This window comes from Balaenoptera borealis (genome assembly GCF_965194805.1).
Source record: "Balaenoptera borealis genome assembly, chromosome: X".
Classification (NCBI taxonomy): Eukaryota; Metazoa; Chordata; class Mammalia; order Artiodactyla; family Balaenopteridae; genus Balaenoptera; species Balaenoptera borealis.
Window position 1 is genome coordinate 90458655 of NC_138881.1, and position 20178 is coordinate 90478832.

The window sequence follows — 20178 nt, forward strand, 5'->3', positions numbered from 1 at the left end:
TGCAGAAGTTTTTTAGTTTGATATAGTCCCATTTGTTTATTGTACTGCAGTTTTAATGAATGAATTAGATCTATATGTGTTAACATGGTTACTGATGTATTTCCAGATATGTTTCATGATAACTTTGGAAATTACTGTGTCTGTAAATTCAAAAGCCACTCATTTTGTGAATATATAGCTAATTTGTGTATGTGGTTTGATTGTGCTAGTTATTTTGAAGACTACAAAATTTAACATCTTATCATTTGTATCTGGTAACTTAGATAAGTAAGTAAGACATACATTGAAAAGTTCACAATAAACAATAACAGTAATACTGAGATCATAAGACATTATAGGTAGCCTCTGACTTACACAATTCTTTAAAAAGTCTATTATATACTTGCTACCAAGCATAGACCTGATCACTGATTGAAATACTCTGTTTTTTTCTAGCCTTGTAGATCTTGCACCAGCATGGGGTCAGTGAAGGCAAGGGGGAAAGAGGCAAAGGAAATAGCTCCTCTCCCACCCCCATGCCTCCATACACCCCTACCTATCACTCTTATCCACATAATGAAATGCTTAGAGTAGATTTTGTGAAGAAGCAAAATCACTATGCCTATACACATACATTTATACCATGTCCTTTTTCACCTCACAACCTAAATGTGGTCTTCTGAAATTTTTCCTCATTAAAACATAAATCCATTCTCACCAGAAATAAGGGTAAAATGAATCATTAAAATAACAGTGATCACTATAATTCTGATATATAATTAGGTATATACAAAAATATAATTTTGCTAGGTAATTAACCTGTATCTTAGTTATGCATTAGGCCTAAACAATAATGTTTTTCATTTGGTAATTTTAGTAATATTCAAGCTAAAAATAAAAGAATTCTAGTGTATAATTTTCCATCTTATTTTTAGAAAAACCTGAGCTCTAGATGTATTTTGTCTCTTCTCTAATTATTGCCTTTGAAATCTTGCCATTCACAAGCAGTGACTGCCAATATCTCTTGTACTGATTTCATACCCATTTGTATTAATTATGAACATATAATTGGGATAGTTAATTACAGTCCCAAGTTACTAAATTAAAAAACAATGCATGAGTTTTTCAGAAGAACTTTTCATATAAACATTAAACCTTGCCAGTTCTTAACACTCAAATAAGAAAACAGGCATAGAAAATATTCTGACTTATTCCTGACAGTGTCAATCATAGGATTTTTTTTCCTATGCAATGGATGTAATTACTTAATTTTTAAAGATTAGAATGGCCCATAACTTGTTCTTTGCATGCATTATTTTAGAACAAATCAGTCAGGAATTCTCACTATAACTTGGGTTGTAATAGCTACTTATTGCTAATCTAATTATGTACTTTTATTAGTTTGGGTAAGGGAAATTCATTTCTAGAAGATAAAAAGGGTAAATCATTGCCCAATCCTCACTTTACTCCTATTAACTTTGAGTTTTTCTCTTGGCTTTTATTGATTCCTTTCCTTTTCATGTGTGATTAAATTTTTTATCCTTTTCGTTTGTTATCAAGCGTTATTATAGGAAGTTAAGTGTGTTCATCAACTAAATTTTAAGTTTAAAAAAAAAAAACTCTTGTAATATCACAGTGTTTTGAATACTTGGTAAGAAGTTCACCTCTTCATCTTCTCTAAAAATTCAATGTAGTATTTTACCTCGTAATAAATTTTCAGTCTCTGTCTAGGTTTAAGAAACCAAGAAAGTAGTCTGGGGATATGGAATAAAGTTCAAAAACAGAAGTGATATATTAACCACACTGAAACGTTGCTGTTGAAACACCCTTCTGTCTCAGCAAGGTTTTTTATGCTAGGAAAATAATAAATGCCAAGGCATAGGCAGCCTACAAGGAAGCAATTCAGCAACCTTGCTAAACTCTGGAACAGAGTTGCTGTCAGCTTGCCTTAGCTAGCAGAACTGACAGTGTGAGAAGTTCCAACATCCATTTTTTTTCTGATTCTTCTCTATGTCTTCAGTTCCCAGGGTGTATTATTTAATTAAAATATTATTTTACCAAATTCCTTAGTGCAGTATTTGGTACATAATAGGTTCTCAATAATTATTTGCTGAGTGAATTGAATGAATGGATAAATGTCATAATGTGTAAGAGGGAAATTATATTCTGCCTTAGAAACTAAATATGTTAGATAAATTGTACATAAATGATAAACTGACTTGATGATAGAGAACAGTTAAGAGTTGAAGTGGTCTTTCATTTCAATTTAGTTCCCTCTTTGTTTTCCATATGTTATTTATATCTGAAAGGAATATCATATCAACGGTCCTTTTGAAAGAGAGTTATATTCAAGAAATAGACTGTATTTTGTGTGTGTTCAGGATACTTTTAGCAAAGATTAACAAAATTTTATTTTAAGCTTAAATTCCACCAATAGTGAGTGGTGGTCCAGTCTCTAAAGGTTATTATTCTCATGAATTTTACTTAACTTGAATTTGTCACTGAATATAAAAGGAATGTTTGTTTATTTAAGAGCATTTAGGAAATATAGAAGAAGTATAAAGAAGATAATTACAAATCTCGTTAATTCCAGCAACAGAAAAAACAATATTACTTTTTAATATTTTGGAGTAAAAGTTTATTTTGAAGGTGAATTTTAGTTCTTTCCTCACTCTAATAAGAGTTACCTTTTGGACATTCAGTTTACATTTTGTAGGTGGTTGATTTTTAAAGTTAATTAAGCTATTTCTCATTAATCTGTGCTCTTTTGTAGTGATTTACCTGATTGGGTTAGTTTATAGGTCTCAATTATGTTCATCTCGCTTCTTTAACAGGTCGAGAAAGCACAAGCACTGGTAGCAAAGGGAAAGCCAGAAAAACTATAAGTGATAAATGGGAAAGTCAGATGTGGAGAGAGAAAAAGTTCGGCTTAATAGATCACCTACAATACGGCTGTATTTATCCTGAAAGTATTCCACGGAGATTTGTTTTAGAACACAGAAATTTTCTTACTGAGCAGTATAATTCTCAGCCTGCAAAATACATACCACAAGAAGGAAGGCCCCCAAAACTTTATGAGTTTAAGAGTGCCCTAGTCCTTGGACATTTTGAAGTAACCATCTTAGGTAAGTCACCTGTTCTTCTCTTTGAATATTGTTAATTTGACATAATTTAAATATAGATGATACTATTTTGCTTTAAAAAATTAAGCGCTCCACCTCCCCACCACCAAAAAAGTTAAGCCCAAGGAGAACTCCTGTTTGGCTCAAACCAAAGGAATGGAGCACTAATTCTGGAATACATTAAGCTTTAATTGTGGGCTTTTAAATATTGGCAAGTCCTTGGAAAGTACTGGGGAGAGAAGAATGGGAACCAAGGGAACTTTCCTTAGCTCTGACTCTCCTACTACCTCTAAAACTGATTCTCTTCTTCTTTAGCCACCATTTTCTTGCTCATATTCTCTGCTTCTTTCTCAGTGCATCTGAACCACTGAAGGGTAAAATGTAGGTTAAAGAGAAAGGCATACTAATTGAGAGAAAATCCTATGAACAGACGTCTGTTTAGCCTGTGAAGAAAATAAAATGCTCAAGTAACTTAGGTTGAACAGAAGGAAGCTATTCAAAAAACTATCTTGTCTGACAAGGGACAATAAACTGATTTTCTCAGGTTCTAAACTGACAAGTAGCTATAGAACTTATAAAAATTTAAAGTCAACACATTTTTAAACTTATGTTTATTTATTTTTATTTATTTATTTATTTTGGCTGCGTTGGGTCTTTGTTGCTGCACGCGGGCTTTCTCTAATCGCGGCGAGTGGGGGCTACTCTTCCCTGCAGTGCAGAGGCTTCTCATTGTAGTGGCTTCTCTTGTTGTGGAGCACGGGCTCTAGGGCACGCGGGCTTCAGTAGTTGTGGCCCACGGGCTCAGTAGTTGTGGCTCACGGGCTCTAGAGCGCAGGCTCAGTAGTTGTGGTGCACGGGCTTAGTTGCTCCACGGCATGTGGGATCTTCCCGGACCAGGGATCAAACCCATGTCCCCTGCATTGGCAGGCAGATTCTCAACCACTGTGTCACCAGGGAAGCCCAACTTACGTTTATTTTTTTTATTTTTTATTTTTTTATAAATATTTATTTAGTTAAGTTTAAGTCTACCATCTTGCTCTTCTTTTTTTTTTAATTTTGCCAGTATGTTCTTGTTCTCTAATTTCTGCTTTCTTAACCCCTTTTAATTTTTTTTCTATTATATTTTTATTATTTATGGCTGTGTTGGGTCTTCGTTTCTGTGCGAGGGCTTTCCTCAGTTGCAGCAAGCGGGGGCCACTCTTCATCGCGGTGCGCAGGCCTCTCACCATCGCGGCCTCTCTTGTTGCGGAGCACAGGCTCCAGACGCACAGGCTCAGTAGTTGTGGCTCACGGGCCCAGTTGCTCCGCGGCATATGGGACCTTCCCAGACCAGGGCTCGAACCCGTGTCCCCTGCATTAGCAGGCAGACTCTCAACCACTGCACCACCAGGGAAGCCCCCTTACGTTTATTTTTAAAGTTTGTTTCTCATGAATGAAAAATGTACACAAAAATTAATTATAAAATAAAATCTTAACCAAAATGAGCTACTCTCTAGGTTTTTAATTTGTACTTGAAAGGAAGGTCTTGTTACCTTAAAATGAAAGAATGATGAAGTGCCATTGGTAAGTTAATTAAATGCCTGAAAGAAGATGCATTTCATAAAGTTTTACACCTACAGTACTGAAGTGAATTACCTTGCTCTTTATCAAGATTCCTGTTTCCCCTTTACTCTCTCCCACTCCTTCTTCCCTACCTCCTCACACATAAATATGTACATACATGTGATTGTGTATATGTATATAATCTATGAAAAGTATAAATTCCCACTGACTCTGTTAGACCTTCTCAGACCTAAGTTTCAAATGCTTCTTTTTCCTAGACTGCATTGCTTGGTATCTTTGGGTAACTTATAAATGTTAGTTTTATATCTAGGAAAAAAAATTATAGTGGCGATTTTTCGTACATCACAAAAAGTAACCATGAAAACCATGAGTTCATCTGGAATCACAGAAATTGAATACTTCTCTTCTTTTCAACATCACTGATCCTCTAAACATCTCAGCTGTCTTATAAGTATTGTGAACCTTTGTAGCTTTACTATGCATCACCTAAAAGCAAGAATCAGATATAAAGAAGACAAATTTGTCATTCTGCCCAACCAGCTGTAATCCATGTTAGAATTGGGCTGTTTTATATCCTACCATTTTTCAAAGACATAAGTGGATTTACAGGGATAAAAGACAGTGAAAAATATGCCATGTATGGATAAAACAAAACAGAGCATTTAAAAGGATACAGAAAAAGTAGGTATTACTAGGTGCCTGTAAATAACAAATTATTACCATTCGGTAGTAATTTTCTGTGAGCTTTCTGGCAGGAAGGGAGAAAAAGGATTGTTCCTGATGAGGTACTTAATTTTAAAGGTAAAAGAAGCCTGGATATCTTCTAGTCGTAACCCCCTAGCAAGGTAAAAGCCAGGCCATGATTAAAAATCATGTCCTAATCCCCTACCCCTATACTGTCCCTCCCCCTTCCCTCTCCCTGCTGATAACAACTAGTTCTCTATATCTGTGAGTCTGCTTCTTTTTTGTTATACTCACTAGTTTGTTGTATTTCTTTAGATTCCACATGTAAGTGATATCATATAGTATTTGTCTTTCTCTATCTGACTTATTTCACTTAGCATAATGCCCTCCAAGTCCATCCATGTTGCTGCAAATGGCAAAATTTCATTCTTTTTTATGGCTGAGTAGTATCCCATTGTACACGTATACCACATCTTCTTTATCCATTCATCTGTTGATGGTCACTTATGTTGCTTCCACATCTTGGCAATTATAAATAATGGTGCTATGAACATTGGGGTGCATGTATCTTTTCAAATTAGTGTTTTTGTTTTTTTCAGGTATGTACCCAGAAGTAGAATTGCTGGGTCATCCGGTAGTTCTATTTTTACTTTTTTGAGAAACTGCCATAATGTTTTCCACAGTGGCTGCACCAATTTACATTCCCACCATCAGTATGCAAGGGTCCCCTTTTCTCCACATTCTTGCCGACATTTGTTATTTGTGTTCTTTTTGATGATAGCCATCCTGACAGGTGTGAGGTGATATCTCATTGCTCTGCTATTTTAGTGTGAAAGCAGCCATAGACAATGTGTAAATGAATGTGCATGGCTATGTTTGAATAAAACTTTATTTTTAGACCCTTAAATCTGAGTTGCATGTAATTTTCACATATCACAAAATATTCTTCTTTAGATTTTTTTTCAACCATTTAAAATGAAAAAAAGTTTCCTAGCTCATGGGTTGTACAAAACCAGGTAGAGGCTATATTTGACCCTCCCCCCCACCAACTCATAGTTTGCTAACCCCTCTTCTAGAGTCCTGTTTTTAAATAAAACTGATTAAACCAATCAAGGCAGATAAGTCTGTATGATTTTTAAAGTTCTTCCAACATGAAGTTTGTCCAGCCTACACTGATACTACCTTCTAGTGGTTTATTGTCCCTCTGCTGTATCTTGCTGATCTCTGGAGGACCCAGTAATTTTGAAGTGTCTTATTCTGGGAGCCAGAAAGGTTATTCAGACCATAACCCTGTTACTTGGTCATTAGCTCTGACTGGTCTAGGGTGAATTATTATTGAAAATATTGAACGGAATTTGTGATCTTACCTCCCACAATTCTAATGGCTCCCAACAACCAACTGGGTACTGTGGCAATATCAGAAACCCATCTCAGAAGTACCAATTCTCGTGTTAAAATTCTTGCTATGCCATCTCACTTGACTCAAATAAGTAGATAGTATTAATAAGTGCTAAAATCTCAGCCCATTGCCTCTTATGTAATAACACACTTCAAAGAGAAGATACTGGGATGGAGTAACAGACTAAATTTTCAATGCCTTTAGCCCAGGTACAAAATTTTTAATCTATTGGTCAATTTTAAGAATTATTTCTCACTTTAAATATAAGAAGGTATTTTTCAAAAGCTTTATTGGACTCATAGATGGTATTAGTATATCATTGACTCTGCCAACACTAATTTAGTTACCCATGAAATGCTATGAGTCGGTTAAAGCTTAAGAGTTCCCTCTTCAATTTGCATTTGACTTAGACAATAAGGAAAATATTCAGCCAGTCTTTAGTAAACCTCTGAAAGCCATCTGTTTATCTCTTGGAAATCAAGAGATACAAACCCCAGTAACAATAGGTATAATTTAAGGAGAGCTGTCAAGACAGTATTTTCTAGACTTTTTGTCAAAAGATTTTTTGTCAAAAATTTTTTATATGGTTTGTTCTTTTCCTTTTCTGCAAAATGCATTTAAATGATAATTTAAAATTTTTAATAGCATTAATTGTAACATCAAAGTAATGTAATATGCTATAGTTACATGGAAATCATAAGGCTTTACTTACCTTGCTTTTTTTCTCCTATTAAAGCAACCAAGCAGGCCAACATAATTCCTGCCCTCCTTGGTACTGGGCTGCAAGCTCAGGACCAATTATTTGTACCCCTGAAGTATGCCTCCTTCCGTACTGAAGACTACTTGAACCATTAACTGAATAGCACTGGGTTCCCTCACTCTTGGTTCCCTAACTGGCTATATCCTTAGGATATTCTATCCCACTGGCGTGCTTCCCATTCTTGTATCTTGAATGGAGCAGCACACTGGAGTATATGGGTTCCAGAGCTGGTTACTGTTGCCACCCCTTAATTCTGTCCCTTATTCCATTGCATAATAAAAGTAATTTAATCCTTAAACCTTAAGTAGCTACTATCAGATTTCATCAGTGTAAGACACACTTTTTTTCCCCCATATTTTAACATCTTTGAAAATTGATATGGATCTTATAATCAATGTCATGCCTTTGTTTAGTTGGTAGCATTTTTCTTTCTTAGTGGTATATAAAATAATGATCATCTTAAAAATCAATGGTATCTTAGATTCCATGAAATATGGTATATGCCAAGTACCCTTAGCTAGGTGCTGGGATTACAAATTGCCCTCCTCTGCAACACACACACACAAACACACACACTTTTCATTGGAAAAGAAATTCAGTGATAACAAAGAATTTGAGAGGAAGGTATATAAATTGCATACAATACACTTTACAAAAGAGGAATATGAGCTTGTTTGATTTTATATCTTCCTCTAATTTTTAATATAGTCCACATATATTATCACGTTTACCTAGTTAGTATGTTGTAAGTTATTTAAGTAACACATAAACAGTAAGTCACCATTGAAGTGCATTATACATGTACATTGTGGGGAGGATGTTTGTGTTCATCTCTTTTGCTGTTGGGAATATGGATGAATTCATATTTGAACACAATGCACAAATGTCCTGAAGTCTAATATTTGAAAATTATAGGTTAAAAATACACACATATACATTCTTTTGCTCAATTTAACAAATATTTACTGAGCACCTAAGGCATGCCCAGCACTGTTCTGGGGGCTGAGGTTACATGTGTTAATGCAACAGATAACAGAGCCTATGGTAAAATGAGATGGTGATAAGTGCTAGAAGAAAAGGGTTGGAGAGTGCTGTTGTAGGAAGGGGCTAAATTTTAAATAGAGTTGTCAAGGGAGGTCTCCCTGAGAAAATAACATTTCACCAGACACCTGATGGAGGTGAAGGAGCAAGCCGTGTGTTTATCTGGGGAAAGAACATTCTATGTACAGGAACATCAAGTACAGAGGCCCTAGGCGTGTTTACTTATACATTTGCACTCTGAACTCTAGTTTTAACCAAACAACTCATGATGAATTTTACCAATAATGTTGAAGCTAAACTCACAGCATTCTGTAATTTAGAAAGCAACTCATAATAGTATCAGTGACACACTGATAATGAAGCTATCTTCCTGAAAATATCAGGATTTCCAACTTCTGATATTTTCTCAATTCTAAAGCATACTTTTTTTTTTTTACATTTGCAAGTTGGAATGCATCTTATGGTCAATGGGTACATTAATGCAGTGTTTCCTTTTTCATTAAAAAACTGTTACTAAATTGATGGTATGTCTTAGAGTTAGATTTGGTATTAGAATCAAGGAAATGGGATGCCATCGTGTGCACATTGACATGAGTTTTGCAGCATTGCTAAGAGTTCTGAGGTAGCTATACTTATAATACTGAATTGGAATCCACAGTAAATTCTAGATGGCATGACTATTTTAGTTTATGAATACCAGATTTTAGTAATCCTTAAAAAGCTTTAAGTAGCCCTTAGTTGTTTGTTAAGTTAAAGCTATGGAACTTAGTGTCATTTGCCCATAAAAAACAAAGAACGGACTTGCATTTCTGGATCAGTTTACAGCTTAGCTGGAAGGACTTGTTTACTTATCATTTGCTCCTACTCCATACTTCAGCATTGCTATAGGGCTGAATAGGAGAGATACAGAATCTACGGGACTTGCTGACTAAATTATCAGGGAAGAATGAAAGGGAGGAGTTAAGGATAACTTCTAGGTTTCTGGTTTGGGTGACTGGGTGGAATTCAGAGTTTTCAAGATGTGCTCTGTGCGTTTACCCTTGCTCCAGCCAAGATGGTCTCCTTAACTCTGGTCTTTACTTCTGGCTTCTCCCTGTCCTGCCTGAAATACCCTTCTCTCTGTCTATTTAAATGTTACTCATCCTTTAATACCCAGCTCAAACCCTTGCCTCTAGGAAGTCTTTTTTTATCCACCCTAGTTGACATTGACCCGCATAAAGAGATAACAGACACAGGTCAGGATTCATGTTGGTTGTTTCCCCATACTGCAACCTTTTCTAGCCCTAATGGTGAGTGATTAAAGTTTTTCTTGTATATTTGAGGACAAATGGAACCTTGTTACTACCATCCCTGGCCTTGCTTGAGTCTTATATCCTGAAGTCCAAATGGCAGTAAGTGAACCAGTAGTTACCTCTGAATTCTCCTATCCTGTAATGGCACCTGTCATGAATGATGAAGAAAACACCCTACATGTCTTCATTTATGTGTCCAGGCTATCCTCTGGATATTGAAATTTAAGCCTTCTGTCAATATTAAAAGATTTGGGATTGTTATTTCCAGCGGTGGAGATAGATTGCTCCAAAGTGTCTCCTCTTTCAACCAATAGCATGTATTCATAAATGTTTGCACAGGAAAGGGTTTAGTTCCTAGTTTTGAAAGTTTTTTTTTTTTTACAGTTTTGAAGCTATTTGGCACATGTGCGGATCAAACCAGCAAATCTGGCCACGTTAGCACCATGTACTAACCCACTGCACTTTTAATAAAGTGTGATTTTTCTTTAACAGGTCTGAATCATGATATAGCAATCAGTGTTGCATTCCTCCCCGAGTATTCTCCGGAAGATGTCCGAACATCTCAAATAGGGACATTATTAACCTGCATGAATTACAGCTGTGTGTTTCCAAAGGAATTAACTGGCAATGACAAATTGCAAGGTCCAAGAGCACTTACAGGTAAGACAATCTCAGGATCTTTTCACTCAGAAAATAAAATTAATTAATATTGCAAACAGTCCTAACCTTAAGATGTTATTGTATAAATAGTTCTAGCCTTAACATTTGGTATAGTTTAAAGAGTTATTAGGTAAAAGTACCCAAAGACTTAATAAATGAGAATATTTTTTTAAATAAAATTGGATAGATTAATGGTTTCTATTCCAGGCAGGCATTAAGAATGTTCTCTTATAATACATTTTTTTAAAATTTATTTATTTATTTATTTATTTATTTATGGCTGTGTTGGGTCTTCGTTTCTGTGCGAGGGCTCTCTCCAGTTGCGGCGAGCGGGGGCCACTCTTCATCGCGGTGCGCGGGCCCCTCACCATCGCGGCCTCTCTTGTTGCGGAGCACAGGCTCCAGACACGCAGGCTCAGTAGTTGTGGCTCACGGGCCTAGTCGCTCCGCGGCATGTGGGATCTTCCCAGACCAGGGCTCGAACCCGTGTCCCCTGCATTGGCAGGCAGATTCCCAACCACTGCGCCACCAGGGAAGCCCTATAATACATTTTTAAATGTAAGTATTCATTAGACCTAAGTGGTATGCACATGGAGCGGTGCAACTTCTACTCTTCTCTCCTTTTAATTCAGGCCTTTCACCTTACATTTGCCTGAAATCTCAATACCTCCATAGTATAGTACAGTACAGTTGTTTTCTCTTATAAATGTTCAGTTATTCAAGTGCTATGCAATAAATTTCTTCAGGACTGCTAGGAGTGTACGTAATCCCAGTAGTGAAACCCTTCAACCGACTAATTGTTTAGACTACTACATAATATCCTGAACTTTAAATCATTTCTATATACCAGTAAAATTATGTGTCCAATTATAATTATCCTATTCACTTTCTGTTGTCATTTCTGTTTCCTAAGCATGTGGTAAAGTTTCTAGCCATTTTCACTGAGCTTATAAGAATATTACACTTAAAAAAGCTTTAAAGAAAGCCTTTATTATCTTGGGATTTTTGTGGTGGATCTTTCTAAGCTGATGAAACCCTTGAGTGGGTGTTGTTTTTAAACAAGTCTTATGAGCTGTACCTGATGATGAAGTAACTTTTGGCAGTAATGGTTACCGCAAACTGAACTTGAGTATCTAATTTTGTAAGAGATGAGGTTTTTTATTTTTCCACAGTCCATTTTAAAGATGGTATATTAGTTAACTTGCAGTATTACTTCTTACATTTCAGCTCCTTAGACTTACAGTAACCCGGATTTCGTAATTAGGGCCCTAATATGTACTTTAAATATTTGTGCACTCATGTTCTTGCTTCATGCAGTATCCACTTCTGTCACGTTTCTTCTGCTATATGTGTATGTTATTATTGATATAAAAAATCAAGGCAAAATCCTCAGGTATCTACTAGTTGCTAGTGCCAGTAGTCTTCCAGCAGTCACTAACATGGTCAAGTGAAAATACCTGGTACCATTCTGCCAAAGCAGTTAGTATTTGGGACATGAAGGGCAAGAATCACTAGAAGAGAAAAGTGATGTAATCAAAAGCAAGGTGAATTGTTTTGAACATGGAATACCGTATTTTTCATGACATAATGATAGTGTCCGTTTAGCTCTGTGCAAAGCATTGTGCCTGGGCATTTTACATAAGTTACAACTAATCCTAACAAGAGACTTTCAAGGTAAACATTATTATCCCCTATTTATAGATGATTAGACTGAAAATCAGAGAGACTCACCAGCATGGGTAACAGCTAGGATCTAAACCCAGATCAGTCTGATTCAAAACATTTCTATTCCCTCCATAATTACAAACTGAAAGATAAAAATATACAGAATAATGTAATGCAGTGGTTTATAGTATAACATTGGTATCATCTTTTAAACATTTTTATGAACTAGTTTCTTTTTTATTATAAAAGCTATACATGTTTACAATTTAAAAATTCAAACAATACCAAAAGGCACAGGGTAAAAGTGAAAGTTCCCCTCCCTGCCTTTGAAGGTCTATCCCCTTCTGCCAACCCGCTCACCCACTCTCTGGAGGTAACCAGTATTCTCTGAATCCTTTAAGAAATTATTTTTGCATATAACAGTATATTCTGTCTCTCACACACGCATACACGTACACTCTCCCTCTCTCTTAAGTACACACAAATGGAATTATAGTAAACATGGTCTCATAACCTACTTTTTCCTTTTAACACTGTGTTTTGAATAACTTTCATATTAGTATAGAGAGAGCTACCTTTTTCGTTTTAGTAACTATAAATATTCCACTGTGTAGATATACCTGTATTTACTTAATCAGTCCCCTAATGATGGACATTTAGATTGTTTCCAAATGTTTTTGATATTAGCAAACAGTACTGCAATGAGTATATCTATCTGTGTGTATGTATATAATATAATCTTTGTGCACTTACACATCTGTAAGATGAATTCTTAGATGTCACTGACTCAAAAGATATATGCATTTAAAATTTTGGTAGATATTGTCAAAATGTCCTTCAAAAAGGTTATAACAAGTTACACTTTAACCAAAAGAAAGAGTGCCACTTTACTCGCACCCTTAGAAATACTAGGTGTTATCAGTCTTGTTAATCTTTGGCAGACGATAGGCAAAAAAGTATTATATCATTATCTTCATTTGCATATCTTAATTATTCTAAGCTTGAATATCTTCCTATGTTTATTGGCCATTTATATTTTTTCTTTCTATGAACTTTCTATGCTAGCTTTATTTTTTCCATTTTTCCATGAGCATTCTTTTTCTTATTAATTTGTAAGTTCTCTTTGCATATTGAAGAAATTTACCCTTTATTGTGTGTTGCAGTACTTTTACCAGTTTGACATTTATTCAGTGGGAATCTTGATATTTTAAGTAATTTTATTTTTATGTACTCAAATATATCAATCTTTCATTTCTATGGCGGCTGGTTTTATGTCATACTCAAAAAGGCATCACTCAGTCCAAGATTTTTTTTTAATTCACTGTGTGTTTTTCTGATACTTTTATAGCTTTGTTTTTTTACTCATATATAATTTGTACTGTGGTAAAATATACATAACATAAAATTTACCACTTTAACCATTTTTAATTGTACAATTCAGTACACTTACACTAAGTACATTTACAATGTTGTGCAACCATCATCGTTACCCATTTTCAGAACATTTTCATCATCCGAAAACAGAAACTCTATACCTGTTAAACAATAACTCCCCATTCCCCCCTCTCCCTAGCTCCTGGTAACCTCTTATTTTACTTTCCGTCCCTATGAATTTGCCTATTCTAGGTATCTCATATAAGTGAAGCAATGCAGTTTTGTCCTTTTGTGTCTGGCTTATTCACTTAGTATAATATCCTCAAGATCCATCCATGTTGTAATATATATCAGAATTTCATTTCTTTTTATGACTGAATAATATTCTGTTGAATGTATGTACCACATTTTGTTTATCCATTCATCTGCTGATGGACATTTGGGTTGTTTCCATTTCTTGGCTGTTATGAATAGTTCTGCTGTGAGTATTGGTATTCAAGTACCTGTTTAAGAAGTCCCTACTTTCAATTGTTTTAAGAATATCCCTAGGAGTGGAATTGCTGAGTCATATGGTAGTTCTATATTTAACTTTTTGAGGAACAACCAAACCATTTTCCACAGCAGCTGCATCATTTTACATTTTCACCAGCAACGCATGAGGATCCCAATTTCTCCACATCCTCGCCAACACGTTATTTTCTGTTTGTTTGTTTGTTGATAACAGCCATCCTAAAGCAGTATCTCATTGTGGTTCTGACTTGCATTTCCCTAATTACAAATGATATTGAGCATCTTTTCATGAGCTTGTTGGCTATTTGCATATCTTCTTTGGAGAAATGTCGACTTAAGTCCTTTGCCCATTTTTGAATTGGGTTGTTTGGGGGATTTTTTGCTTTTGATAATATGGCTTCATTTTTATAATTTAAAATTTTAATCCATTTGGAATTTATTTTGGTATAGAGAATGAGATAAGGATCCAGCTTAATGTTTTTCCAAGGGATTAGCCATAGTTCCCAAATCATTTATTTAATAATACTTACTGTTATGGTGTTGTAATTGGTATTATATTTAACTATGAAGTACAAGGAGATATATATATATATATATATATATATATATACACATATACACACATATATATATCCCACCTCTTTGAAAGCATTGTTTCCATTGATAAACATTTCAGAAGCATAACATGATATGGAAAGGTTTTAACACATGTAAGAAATAATTTTATTATTCTCTGGATAATCAGGGTTTCCGATATTATTTTCAGAGGCAGGAATACCACACTATATTACAAGATAGGTTAGACTGTGCTGCAGTACAAAGCAATTCCAAAGTCTCAGTGACTTAATACAGTAAAAATTTATTTCTTGCTCAAGTCAAGTCTGATGCAATCAGTTATTAGCTTTCTCCCCAGCAGTGATTCAGGAATCCAGCATGCTTCCATCCTGTTGCACCTCCAACAGGAACAAATGGCTTCTAGGGTTGTCTAGGCAGAGGAAGAAAGAGATGAAGGAGACACTGACTTTTAATTTTGTTGGACCCAAACTGCCACATCATTTCCGCTCACATTCTCATTTGCCAGAACTTATTTACATGATCCCAAGCTAACTACAAGGGAGGCCAGAACACTTTGTCTCCCATGTGACCATGAAGAGGAAATGGAGTGGCAAACACACAGCATTGCCTTTGTCACACTCACCTTCTGCATATGTGATGTTCCTAAAAATGTACAATTTTAGTAATTCCAACATTTTAAATTGACATGTAGAGAAGCTCATTTTATAGGTAAAATCTATAATCCTTTTAAAACAATTCCTTTGTAATGTAAATAATAACATTGTAATTTAATACTAGGTTTTCTTAAGTAGAAAATGATGGTTGCTGGCATTTAATTAAGAGCTTACTATGTGTCAGCTACCATTCTAAATGCTTTTACATGCATTTAATCCTCACAACAGCCTATGATATAGGTACTAGATGAGCAGATTGAGGCGCAGAGAGGTTGTCATTTACACAAGTAGGCAGAGTTACCTAAACAGAAGGCTTACTTATACGTTATGTTGCAGGTACTACGTAAGTCATTATTTGTAGAATGATATGATGACAATTAGAATTATTAAGGTTTGGGTTTCTGCTGTTAGCATCAAATCTGAAGATCTTGAAATCTTTCCAAAGCATCTGGATTAAAGTCCATCCCACTCAAAGAAGAAGAAAATTATATAGTACCAGCAGTTGTTATTATATTCATTGTGCTTTAGTGAACTTGCACAATTTTAAATCATTCATCAGATTTTGTGACATGCCTAGCAGATGTGACTGTCCTGTGCAGCTGATGAAGCCTAAGCTTGAGGAGCTCTCACTTGTGTAAATCCCTTCCACAGCCCTTCTGGGGTTTTTTTTGTGTGTGTGTGTGTTGTTGTATTTTGTTTTTTCTTTCATAAAGAGGGCCCCCAAATAGTATACCTTTCAAGCTCCACAAAATCTAGATCCACTACTGGCCCTTGGTCACAATTTTGTAGAGATGTAGCTCTAGCACAAAAGGTTAAGAGCCCATGCCTTGATGCCACACTGTCTGGATTAGAGTCACCCTGTGACTTTGCTTAAGTTACTTAACCTCTAAATGTTTTAGTTTTCTCATGTTTAAAATGAGGTCTTTGTCATGTGTAACCACTGAAGTCTGTGATACAGTAGCTTGGTAGTGGTCAGTTAGTGTTTTGAAAGAGATTCCTTAAATACCATTTTAGCCAAGAAGAAGAAGAAGAAAAGAAAAACATTACTTTCTCACTTTTTGTAGATTGGCTCTGTGTTGTGGCACTCCTTCAGTGCTTAGCCAAGATGTTTATGACTCTGTCTTAGCCCTCACTTCCTGCTCTACAGAGACTGATGGTCAGCCAGAGGTGAACAATGAGAGTTTTCTCAGGCCTTTTCTGAACATGCATCCAGCACTGGGCATACATGTGGCCTTCTTGATTCCTTGGAATACACAGGAGCTCTTAAAAGCCCATATTCCCCCACGTATCTCTTTCCCCAGCCCCTTCCTCCCCAGGCTTTTTGGTCTGTCTATTGCTTGTCCCAACTTTATACCCTGCCCTATCTGCTCTGACAAATGCTTTTGCCTTTATATGCTTTCAACAAAAGCCTTTGGGAAAGCTACCCTAGTCATGGGATGCTCCAAATTGGGTGAAACACAAGCAAGCTCTTGCATCTGACCTTGAGGGAGCTGCCTGACAGGTCAAAATACACAACCACATCTTTGAGAATAAGGTCTGCGTAGCTCCCTCTGGTGCTAGCAACCTGCACCAAGAGTACGAGCTGCCATCTTCATGGCTGCTACTGATCTGGGGAGTAGGCGGGCAATTTAAAACACCACAGCACACTCTTACCACAGTGCAACAGCTTCTTTCCTCATTAATCTTTCACCAAGTTGTTAAGTTTTTGTCTAGATTCCAGAGTTCTGGAAAAGTTGATCTGAGAGTTTTTTGCCAGCTTATAAGTTGCTTTAGTGGAGGAACAGAGCCCTGAAATTCCATACTCTGCCATTTTCATCAATGTCACTCACCCGATCCATTCTTGATAAAGCTTCTTAAGAATATCCAAAGCTAAGTGTTAGTTAATAAAGCCACTTAAAAGGAAACATACTTTAAAAGAAGCTTCTTTTTTTTATTTTGCTTTATGTCTTGTAAGTTTTGCAAATAATTGATGATTGAATTTCAAAATAGAAAAATTTATCTTTGTATTTCATTGAAGGGTAGTAAGAAGTTGTTTACTTGGCACCTAAATGACCTTGAAAATATGTAGATTTACTTTGCTTCACTAAATAAATAAATAAATAAACAAATAAATAAGGCTTTGGAGTACCAGCCTGTATCTTGACATTTTTGGTAGCATCTGTTTGATGTATTCACTGTTATTGGCAGAAATTACTATATTATAACTTTGATGAATGTGTGTGATGAATTGGCGGGAAGAGGGAGAAGATGAGAGACACTGTTAATTATAAGAAAAAAAATCAGGGGCTTCCCTGGTGGCACAGTGGTTGAGAATCTGCCTGCCAGTGCAGGGGACACGGGTTCGAGCCCTGGCCTGGGAAGATCCCACATGCCGCGGAGCAACTAGGCCCATGAGCCACAATTGCTGAGCCTGCGTGACTGGAGCCTGTGCTCCGCAACAAGAGAGGCCGCGATAGTGAGAGGCCCGCGCACCGCGATGAAGAGTGGCCCCCACTTGCCGCAACTAGAGAAAGCCCTCGCGCAGAAACAAAGACCCAACACAGCCATAAATAAATAAATAAATAAATAAATAAATAAAAAGAAAAAAAGAAAAAAATCAGCTTATGTGATACTAAATCCAAGTAAATATTTAACTATTTTACAATACTTACCATCTGCTTTTTACTTTTAGGTGATATTATAAAAGCAGCAGCTGAACTGGATAAAGTGCATATCGTCGGTATCTTGGATATCTGTAATTTAGGTAAAAATAAAACAGAGGTCTATTTACACAAAATTTATAGACCAGATAAAACTTCTTAAAAATTGGCAAATGAAATTATTAAAGGTTATAAAGAGGGCATTGTTTTAAAGATATTCTGTCATTTTGTTGGTAATTTCAGTAACTGTTTCTCAGAAAGAATATTACAAGTTAAGTGGTTTTATGTTCATCTTGTATTTGGAGCTAACACACTTCATTTTAAATTCATTCTTTGGAAAGGTCATTGAAACAATTTGTGTGTATCAGGAAAATTCATCTTACTTCTTTCTATATGACTGTTATCTTGACTTGTGATAATTTGTGTTCACTGTTCTATTTGTGAAGTATACTTTTATCCTAAAGCCTCAGCATAAGGCATCCCAACTTAAGAGTAACTTTTCATGGACATTTAACATCCTTCCATTTTTATTCGGCTATAATGGGAAATTTTGAATTGCTGATTTGAGGATTAAATTCTCCTAAAGTGGTCAACCTGAATTTCTCAAAACCAAGGTAGTTTCTATCATTTTCAAAAGCACACATGGATTGTTATGTTCCATTTGCCTTGGTCTTTAGTTTGGTCAGCTGTACAAAGAGCATGCTAAATTAAATTGTTTTAAGGTTTTCTACTCCCTAATGTGACTTCATATCCTTTGAATTTCTAAATGTTTTGACCAGTGTGTGGTCTTAAAGCCAGAGGCTACAGTATGTCTGTATTCTTGCTATGTTCATTTGTAATTTTGGTACATGTAATGTGAGTTTAAATAGTGAAAATTTATCTCAAATTAACATTTTAAATGCTCATATTGAAAGTATAAAAGAGTAGCTAAGGGAATTGATTTTATTCTGGTTGTCTATCTTACTTCACTTTAACTGTAAATGGCCATTCCACATGTGCAAGATTCTGTGATTGACATCTACGTGGTTAGTTAGATGAGCCAAAATGACCATCACTTGAGTTAAAAAGTACTGTTTCAAGATGAATTCGATTGTGGTTAAGCTATTAACTTGTAGGCTTCCTTCTAGCCCTGTGGTTCTGTAATTTCATATGCTATACATTTTAAATGTGTTGGGCATCATGAACCTAAAGACAGATGCTACAGTTTTTTCATAAATGTGTTCAATCTTTTGTTCTTTAAAATTGTGTTTAAACATTAATTAAAATAGGGAATCCTTCTCATGTTAAAATTTTGAGTGGGGGCTTCCCTGGTGGCGCAGTGGTTGAGAATCCGCCTGCCAATGCAGGGGACACGGGTTCAAGCCCTGGTCTGGGAAGATCCCACATGCCACGGAGCGGCTAGGCCCGTGAGCCACAACTACTGAGCCTGCGCGTCTGGAGCCTGTGCTCCGCAACAAGAGAGGCCGCGACAGTGAGAGGCCCGCACACCGCGATGAAGAGGGGTCCCCGCTCGCCACGGCTAGAGAGGGCTCTCGCACGGAAGTGAAGGCCCAACACAGCCAAAGATAAATAAGTAAATTAAAAAAAAAAAAAAAGACAAAAAAAAAATTTTTGAGTGTATTATTAAAGAAGTTAAAACCTATCTCACTTTGAATGTATTTGATGTTTTTCCTTCATATTTTTGGCCTATGTTAGACCTACACGTGCTTGCTAAATGAGCCAATATGATTCTTCCATATGGGTTGAAAACTGTTGTTTATCAAACAGAATCTGGGCTTTCGTATTAAGCTATTATAAACTTTAACAGGCAATTCAGTTTTAGTGCCTCATAAAAGTTGGAGAAGGGAAAAAGTTAATACTTAAATGGCTATTGACTAAAAAACCTCAGGCCGAGATTGCAAAACTACGCACTTTAACAGGTGTAATTTTTGTCCTTATATTGAATGAGAAATATGAACTCATTATTAAGATTTAGGATCTTTAAAAACAACTTCCATGGCAATTTGTTTTATATTATAGTAATGTTTCTATCCAAATTTGGAGTTAAACATCTGTGTCCACATTTCCAGTTTATGGCAAAATTGGATAGCTACTGTGGCAGTTTCCTAAGAAAAATAGCAAACTACATCAGAAGACCTTATCTTCAAGTGACAGTATGTGTTGATTCTTTCCAAAGCAACACAAATATACTACTGTGGTGTCACTTTTATATTAACAAATCAGTCAGTAAGTTATGAAATATTACATAGTCTACCACAAGA

The 20178-nt window shown here is 35.9% G+C and overlaps 1 protein-coding gene across 3 annotated transcripts in view; it reads left to right on the plus strand.

Annotated features, from left to right (window-relative positions):
• RADX (RPA1 related single stranded DNA binding protein, X-linked) overlaps window positions 1-19559 on the plus strand; it is a 64036-nt gene extending 44477 nt beyond the window's left edge. For all 3 annotated transcript variants that reach the window (XM_082377114.1, XM_082377116.1, XM_082377115.1), the window contains 3 exons: window positions 2814-3104; window positions 10333-10500; window positions 17950-19559. In XM_082377114.1, the coding sequence (XP_082233240.1) occupies window positions 2814-3104; window positions 10333-10500; window positions 17950-18080 (590 nt within the window). In that variant the 3' untranslated portion in view covers window positions 18081-19559. The remainder of the gene's footprint in view (window positions 1-2813; window positions 3105-10332; window positions 10501-17949) is intronic.
• The last annotated feature ends 619 nt before the right edge of the window (window positions 19560-20178 follow it).